We start from the raw sequence: 8714 nt of genomic DNA, 5'->3' as shown, positions 1-8714 counted from the left end.
CCACCCTAGTAGAACCCTTCTTTGTAAGAGCCATTGATAATTTATCACTACGCAATCTGTCTCCAATTCCCTTGAAATTTACAGTGTTGAACTGTTCTTTTGACTCTATTTTTTATTCGGGTGCCTGCACAAGCTTACGCGTAAACTTCATTTTATAGAGTTGATCGCTTCCCAAAATACGAACTTGGAAATGCGCGTACCTATATAAATACCCAAAACATTGCAAACAAAACTCAAGCATCAAATCCACTGACGGAAAAGACTATTTGGCTACACCCCATTTCATTCAGTTCAATTTTAAAGCCATGGGGCATGAGCTTAAATTGGTGACTCTGTTTGTCTTCCTCTCTTTGCTGCTCTCTGTTCCTTCTGCAGAGGCAGCAATCCGGTATCACAGGTGGGAGGTAAAGTATGAGTACAAGTCTCCGGATTGTTACCAGAAGCTAGCAATCACCATCAATGGGCAGACACCGGGACCGACGATTAAGGCCCAGCAAGGCGACAAGATTGTCGTGGAGCTCAAGAACAGCTTGGCGACTGAGAATGTCGCCATTCATTGGCATGGGATTCATCAGGTAAGTTTGATCAGAGAATGGAAAAATACAAGATAATGTTTTGCAGGTTACAGAGTCATCAACTATTGACTTTCCGAGTCAATTTACGTTTACCTGTAAACGATGTTGCGCATGTCAATATTACGAGATTAATCTCCTCTCGGTGGTGAACACGTTTCAAATCAGACCCACCTTTTAAAACGTGTCAGACCCAATTTAATTTTGGCTCAACATTTGCCAAAACTCACTTGCTCAGACCGTTCACTTCAAATGAATGAATCGGAACCTTACATTTCTCATAAAAAAAAATAAATTTTATGGCTCGTATTTAGCATTGGTGTAGTGTAAGATACACGCTTAACATAACTATGCACCCTACAACTTTTTGCGTAGCTTTTTTCGTTCCAATTTTGTGTACCTAGAATTTTTGTCAGTCATTGTAATTTTGTCGAGGCAAGAGTTCCTTCATGTTTGCATAAGCGTGTGAAATGGCTGTAGGGATTAATTCGAAAAAAAAAAAAAAGCTCAAATAAAGGTTCGGAATAGAAATACTGCCAAGAAGATAGATATGATTACAACAGCAGAGAACGAGTTCAACAGAATCAACACTTTTGATTGGAAATTGAAACAAACCCATTCTTGTTTGCAATCTAAGAAGCATGGATACAGATACGGGATATAGATACGATACGGATACGCAGATACGTGTTTTTTCCAAAAAGAAGGATACGATACGTTGGGGGATACGTTGAATATAAAAGTAAATAAAAAACATATTACATATATAATTTACCCCCGTGAGTATCCAAAACGTATCCGAGTGTATCCAATAAGTATCCGCGTGTATCCGAAACATATCGGGATACCAAAAAATAATTCTAAATGCAGAATACTTTAAAAAAAAAACATATCGGATACGTATCCGGAGAGTATCCGAGAGTATCGGTATTCGATACGGATACGATACGTGATACGGAGACCAAAATAGAATATCCGTGTTTCATAGTTTTCAATATTATGTTTATTTTCTACTATATTTTTATACTACAAATTACAAACACAAACTAGTCGTATAATTTCCAGCTCTTGTCATTGACTCTAAACAATGATGTTTAGGATTAACTCATTTACGTTAGTCTTCATTTACAATTCGAAGTCATATTCATTATAATGATCTCATGGGAATCTTCACAGAGATATTGCTGTACTTGGCTCCGTTCCGTTAAGATTCTTATTTTTTAAGTACTTATTATTTTTTTCACTTTACGAAACATATCGTTCTTTCACAACACTCCCTCCGTCCCATTTTTGTAGTCCATTTTCGTTTTTTGTGCCGTTCTTTCAACGCTTATATCTTCCAATATGAATCTCCAAATATATACAATATGGATCTTATTTGATAGTTATCGATTAGATCTACAATACAAAGTTTTCAAAATTATGGAAAACATTGTAGATTGAGAGATATAAGCGTTGAAAGAACGGCACAAAAAACGAAAATGGACAATAAAAATGGGACGGAGGAAGTATATCACATTTAATTCAAAATATAAGTAATTATTTAAAAAATAAATACTTATTTTGCTAATCAAAAAATAAATAAATACTTTTTTTGATTAACGAAACACACCCTTCGTGGCTTCTCAAAGTCCAAAAGTTTTTGTTTTTTGTTTTTTTTCGCATAGGAAGCGGCTCCTCTCAAGCTTTACTCTCCCTAATCACTGTTCAATTTTCACTTTTGTGGGCCCATCCCAGGCTCATAACAATAATTGGAACCGTTCATATCATAGATTTCGTCGATAACTTCAACCTCACCAAAAATCATGTTGACCGGATACCGTTTGATACTTGATCGGCACACATTTACATTGAAAACACGCAAACAAATGGGTTCGAATCCAATGTGAACAATATATTATATTCAATGTAAATTGTGTGCCGATCAAGTATCAAGCAGTATCCGATCAACATGATTTAAATACCAATCCCTCTCCACCCATGATCGGCCAGTTAAATAAGTTTGGATATCAATACAATATGCATATAATGCCAACAACCGTCCACTAGATAGTGAATAATAATATGATATGCATATAATGCTAAATAAGTTTGGATATCAATATACTTTTACGGATATCAACACACTTTTCTCGAGTATCATTACACTTTCTACGTATTATCCACTGCGCGCCCTAAGCGCCGTAGTAAGCATTTTCGTTCTTTGTTTGCAGAGAGGAACACCTTGGTTTGATGGAGTAGCAGGGGTGACTCAATGTCCAATTGTGCCAGGAGACACCTTTGTTTACAAATTTGTGGTAGACAGGGTAAGCTTAAAAACCCACCCTCTGAAACAGAGCTTTTCTATTCCAACATTTTACAATCGACATACTTCTGAATATTTTGCATTTGAAATAATTAATAATCTGCAGCCTGGAACATATTTGTACCACGCACATTACGGCCTGCAAAGAGCTAACGGGTTGAATGGAATGATCCAAGTATCGCTTCCGCCGGGAGTTTCGGAGCCCTATACCTACGATGATGAGAAAAGCATCATTTTAACGGATTGGTACCACAAAAGCACTTTCGAACAAGCCACTGGACTCTTGTCCATACCCTTTGGTTGGGTCGGAGAGCCTCAGGTACAATACCCAGTACTGCACATCTTTCTACAAAAATTGGCTCGATTTGTAGCATTACCGGATACGTTATATATCATGTTGATCCTAACGCGTTTTATTGCTTTGCAGTCGCTTTTGATACAAGGAAAAGGGAGCTTCAATTGCTCAACTCCAGGCATAGAAGCCGGTCTTTGCAATGCCACAAATCCCGAATGCTCTCCCTATGTTATGACCGTGGTTCCAGGGAAGACGTATAAGTTGAGGATTGGTAGCTTGACATCGCTGGAGGCCCTTAGTTTTGAAATCGAGGTAACTAGCAACAGTTTCGTTTGCATATAGTATATAGTAATGACTTCAGAAATTAAACAAGTGACATTTACTCATGAGTACTAATATTAGCTTAGCTTCAAATGTGCAGGGTCATAATATGACTGTTGTGGAAGCAGATGGATCTAATGTGGAGCCATTTGTAGTCAAGAACTTGTTTATTTACTCCGGTGAAACATATTCCGTCCTGATAAAAGCAGATCAGGCCCCTACGAGAAACTACTGGATAGTTTCAAAAGTAGTCGCTCGAAATAGCACAACTCCCAATGGCTTAGCCATTTTCAATTACCACCCAAACAATCCCGCCACAACATCCCCTCCCACGGTTCCACCGGTAGGCCCGGCTTGGAATGACGTGGAGCCACGATTAGCCCAGTGTCAAGCGATCAAGGCCCGACAGGGTTACATCACCCCTCCTCCCCGGAAGTCGGACCGCGTCATAGTCTTGCTAAATACTCAAAACACGATCAATGGTTACATCCGGTGGTCTGTCAATAATGTCTCCTTCAACCTTCCCAATACCCCTTACCTGATCGCGGTCAAGGAGAAACTGCACCATGTTTTCAACCAATCCCCTCCTCCAAACGGCTACGATCATCGACACTACGACATCTTCAATCCCCCGACGAATCCCAATGCCACTACTAGCACCTCGATCTACAAGTTGGAATTCGATTCAACAGTTGATATTGTCATTCAAAATGCCAATGCTTTGTCAGCCAATGACAGCGAGACGCACCCTTGGCATCTGCATGGGCATGATTTCTGGGTCATGGGCTACGGGAAAGGCAAGTTTGACATTCACAAGGACCCCAAGAAGTATAATTTGGTTGATCCGATACTGAAGAACACAGTGTCGGTTCAACCTTACGGGTGGACTGCTCTGAGGTTTCGGGCCAATAACCCGGGAGTTTGGTACTTTCATTGCCACATTGAGTATCACTTGTTTTTGGGTATGGGTGTGGTTTTTGAAGAAGGGGTTGAGAAGCTTGGCAAGTTGCCACCATCTATTTTTGGCTGTGGTGATGCCAAAGTCTCCCCATAGGTCATGATCACGTTGTTAATTGGTTTTGGGCCAGAATGTCTTCAAATTCTAGACAAGCAAAGAATATTTGCTTGTCAAAAAATGTATGCATGACATCACTTTGTGGTGGGATCTACACCATTTCAATCACTAAGGGGAGGGTAACATTCACCCTCTTTTTAGGAGGGTGAACACAAAATTGCACTCGTATCAAGCAAATAGGAATAGGGTAGTGATTTTCGCACTCTTTTTTTATTAGTGCACTCTATTTTTTGTCATTCAGTGAAATTTAATTTTATGTGTAATTTTTTTTCATTAAAAGACAAAAAGTGAAGTATAATTATAGTTATCAAAAAAGGAAATGTGAAAATCATTTCTCATGGAAATACACCTTTATCAATAAGTAGTGTGTACCATTCCGATGAGAAATCATTGTGAGTGAGAATGAGATCTCTATTCTTCTCATTCTCTTGCTTTGCTTTGAGGTAGACTGCTAAGACTAGTTTGGGGAATATATAAAAAAAATAAATGTATTCTTTACTATTCGAAGGTTATTTTTTTTTTTTATCGGCAATTTGTTTTATTAATCTTCGAATTCGAAAATTACAAAGATTAAAAGGACAAGGACAACCGAAAGAAAATATTTCTAACCTAAGGCTGCCCGAGACTCATATGTTGGTAAAATACCAATAAAAATGGGCCAAGCCCAAACCCCCAACAGCACCCCACACCGGGTTCAGATCCCGTCCAATATGTTACCCTCCAGTCCCGTTCAGTTCGGCCTTTTGTGGGTCCTTTCCGGGCCTACAATAATGATCAGAACCGTTCACATTTTAAAGCTCGTCGAGACCAACGACCATACCAAAAATCACGTTGATCAAATACTGTTTGGTATCATTTCAAAATGCATTAATGTTGTCTAAAAAAAAAGGTGAGAAACACAGGATTACAACCCTTCAACAAATTTTTTCGAAACTTAATACATTTTGAAATGATACCAAACGGTATTAGATCAACGTGATTTTTGGTATGGTCGTTGGTCTCAACGAGCTCTAAAATGTGAACGGTTCTGATCATTGTTGTGAACCCAAAAAGAGCCCACAAAAGGCCGAACTGGACCTGACTGGAGGGTAACCCCATACTGGATAGGATCTGACCCCCCCCCCCCCCCCCCTAGAAATAAATAAAAAAATTGTTGGGAAGTCCACTATAGCATATTTGTAACCCACTAAATTCACTTCTAAATTTCATAACCTCTCTAGTCCACTAATTAGGTTTTGGTGAGGCCTTAAGTCCAATTCAATTAAAAAAGGAATTAGTTCAGGACCAAAATACCCTTACCTTTAAAAACTGTTAATCTGATATATCTCACTCCTATAAAATCTCTCATATCCCACTCCTATAAAATCTCCCATATTCACGTTGTTCCCATATCCAAAAGGGAAACAGAGTCCAAACGAGAGAGAGAGAGAGAGAGAGAGAGAGAGAGAGAGAAGATTACCCTTTCCATTCAAATCCCATATTTTTAGCCTATTATCCGTTCTACGTTTGAAATCCCAGCAGTTACGTTGGAATAAAGCGACAGAAGATTCTCCTTTTCTGATACACTGTATATAACGTAATTGTACATATATAACGTTATATACTCATTTATCAGTTCTCATTTAACGTGCGATACTTACATTTTACATTATATACTCATTCATCGGCTCGCATTTAACGTTATATGAGTTTTTGAAATCTTTTTTTATTATAATACAAGAACATATAACATTCCACGTTTACATCTTAACGTACATATATTAACATAAAATGGTATATGTTTTATAATTTTTTTGGAGTTTCGCTGCACAAAAACTCCCATATAACATTATATTTTTACTTTATTGAATTGGTTCGCGCAGCGGCCTCAATGACTTGCTTCGAGTAACAATATATGTTCTTTTTTTGTTGGGAGGTACACAAGTCAGCAGCTTTCATATAATGTCATATGTTCTATTTTTTTGGAGTTTCACAGCATAGAAACTCACATATAACGTTATATGTTTTACTTTATTGAATTGGTCCGCGCAGCGGCTTCATTGACTAACTTCTGATAACCGTATATAAATAATCTTATATATGTTTACAATGCAAAAACAAACAAAGAACTTTATATGTGTATTATTTTGCCACATAAATAAATACACACAAAAAATGTAATAAGTGTGACAAAAAATAAACATATAGCCTTATAACATTATACATGAGATTCTGTCCTTTCTAACTCTAAAAAAAATGGGAAAAAAAAGAAGATGAGATCTTGTAACTTCTTTCCCTTTGTCGCCGTCGCCTTCTTCACGGTCGATTTCACATGTAACTTAATACTCTTCACCCCTTGAACAACTGCACAAATAATAAGTCAGTAAGGCCGCTGCGCGGACCAATTCAATAAAGTAGAACATATAATGATCAGAGTTTGATATAATCATATCTACTCGCAATCAAAACCCTAACTTATATATTATTAACTGTTCAATTGTGCTTTGCTAATGAGTTCCTATATATACCTTGAACTGGACTCAGTTATCAACATTGATATAACCATATATAACCCTATATATTTGTTGAACAGAACATCATATATAATGTCTCACGAGATAGTAGATCGTATATAACGTTATATAAATCAGAAACTATATATACATATATGCAAAAGCGACAGAACATCATATATAATGTCTCACGAGACAGTATATTGTATATAACGTTATATAAATCAGAAACTATATATACATATATGCAAAAGCAACAGAACATCATATAAAATGTCTTACGAGACAGTAGATCATATATAATGTTATATAAATCAGAAACTATATATACATATATGCAAAAGCGACGAAGGGCGACGATCGACGACGAAGGACGACGGCGAGGAGGAGTGCGATGTCAGCGACGAAAGGCGATCGACGACGAAGGAAGTCTGGGACGTGGGTTGATCTCTGTTTTTCGTCCGTTGATCTCGTTGTTGGAGTGACGACGGCAATCGAGTGCTTGACGACGGCGACGGAGACGACGCCGGTATTTGAGTGCTTGAGGAGTTCATCTGTGGTTTCTAATGGGAAATCATCTGGGTTTTGTTCGTCTGGAAAAAAGGGAAAGGGGGGCGGGGGGGGAGGGGGGAGGGGTTTTATAACGGAGGAATCTGAGAAAAAAAGAGGAATGGAGGAAAAAAGGGAGAAAAAAACGGGAATGGAGGAAAAAATGGGATAAAAGATTTTTTGAAAGCAGGGGTATATTAGACTAACCAAGGTTATGAGAAAAAAACGAGAATGGAGGAAAAAATGGGATAAAAGATTTTTTGAAAGCAGGGGTATATTAGACTAACCAGGGTTATTATATCTTTACTAATAGGTTAGTGGACTTAGGGGGTTATAGAATTTAGAAATGGACTTAGTGAGTTTGGAAAGTGGTATAGTGGACCTGGGAAAAATTCTCCCAGAAATAAACCATACACCATCCAAAAGCCCAAATGCACCCTAAATCAACCGCCGACATAGAAAATGCTTCGCCACCACCTCCGGAACCCGGGGAACGAAGGTTGTTGATCAACCTTCAACTTTTCAGATAGGGATTATAAATTTGAAAGGTTGGTTATTTTTTGAAGGTTCTACTAGGGCTTCTAAAACATAATTGAGCCTTCAAATCTCTTAAGTGTTTTATGTATTTGCTACCTCTGCTCGAGATTCTAAGATTAGTTTGAGTAATCTCTTTTCTTGGTGAATAATTTGAGGAATCTCAAACAGGGGAGATGAGTTTGGGCTGGGTCCAAAATAAAACCAAATATGAATAATGAGTTTGGTCTAAATGAATTCTTTTTAAGATAGTCAGCATTATTTGTTTTTGTGATCTTTCATCTAGTTTTTTATCAGAATTCTTGGGATTAATCGTTCGTCTAGACGAGAGGATCAGAAGAGTATAAAAATAAGAACTGAAATTGAAAAAATTGAAATATAATCATTCGTCAAGATGAGAGGGTCGGAAAAAAGTTTAGAAGCTCAAAAAAATATTGGAAAAAGTTTAATTATGATCGACAACAATAAAGTGAGTTTGTTTCAAACTTTATTTGTCTATAGCGAATACTTGCTTTTGCTTGTGTTTGTAGTTTTTACTTCTTAGATTCATCACTTTAAGGTAATTACAAAT

General features: G+C 37.5%; 1 protein-coding gene across 1 annotated transcript; it reads left to right on the top strand.

The window, feature by feature from the left end:
* Window positions 1–225: 225 nt before the first annotated feature.
* On the top strand, window positions 226–4855 carry LOC131302438 (L-ascorbate oxidase-like). Its single transcript, XM_058329096.1, has 5 exons — window positions 226–575; window positions 2786–2878; window positions 2984–3196; window positions 3305–3484; window positions 3594–4855. The coding sequence occupies exons 1-5, from the start codon at window positions 306–308 to the stop codon at window positions 4545–4547; spliced, it is 1710 nt and encodes a 569-aa protein (XP_058185079.1). The 5' UTR covers window positions 226–305; the 3' UTR covers window positions 4548–4855.
* The last annotated feature ends 3859 nt before the right edge of the window (window positions 4856–8714 follow it).

This window comes from Rhododendron vialii, chromosome 10a (genome assembly GCF_030253575.1).
Source record: "Rhododendron vialii isolate Sample 1 chromosome 10a, ASM3025357v1".
In the NCBI taxonomy this organism is placed as follows: Eukaryota; Viridiplantae; Streptophyta; class Magnoliopsida; order Ericales; family Ericaceae; genus Rhododendron; species Rhododendron vialii.
This window is presented reverse-complemented; position numbering and strand designations above follow the sequence as displayed.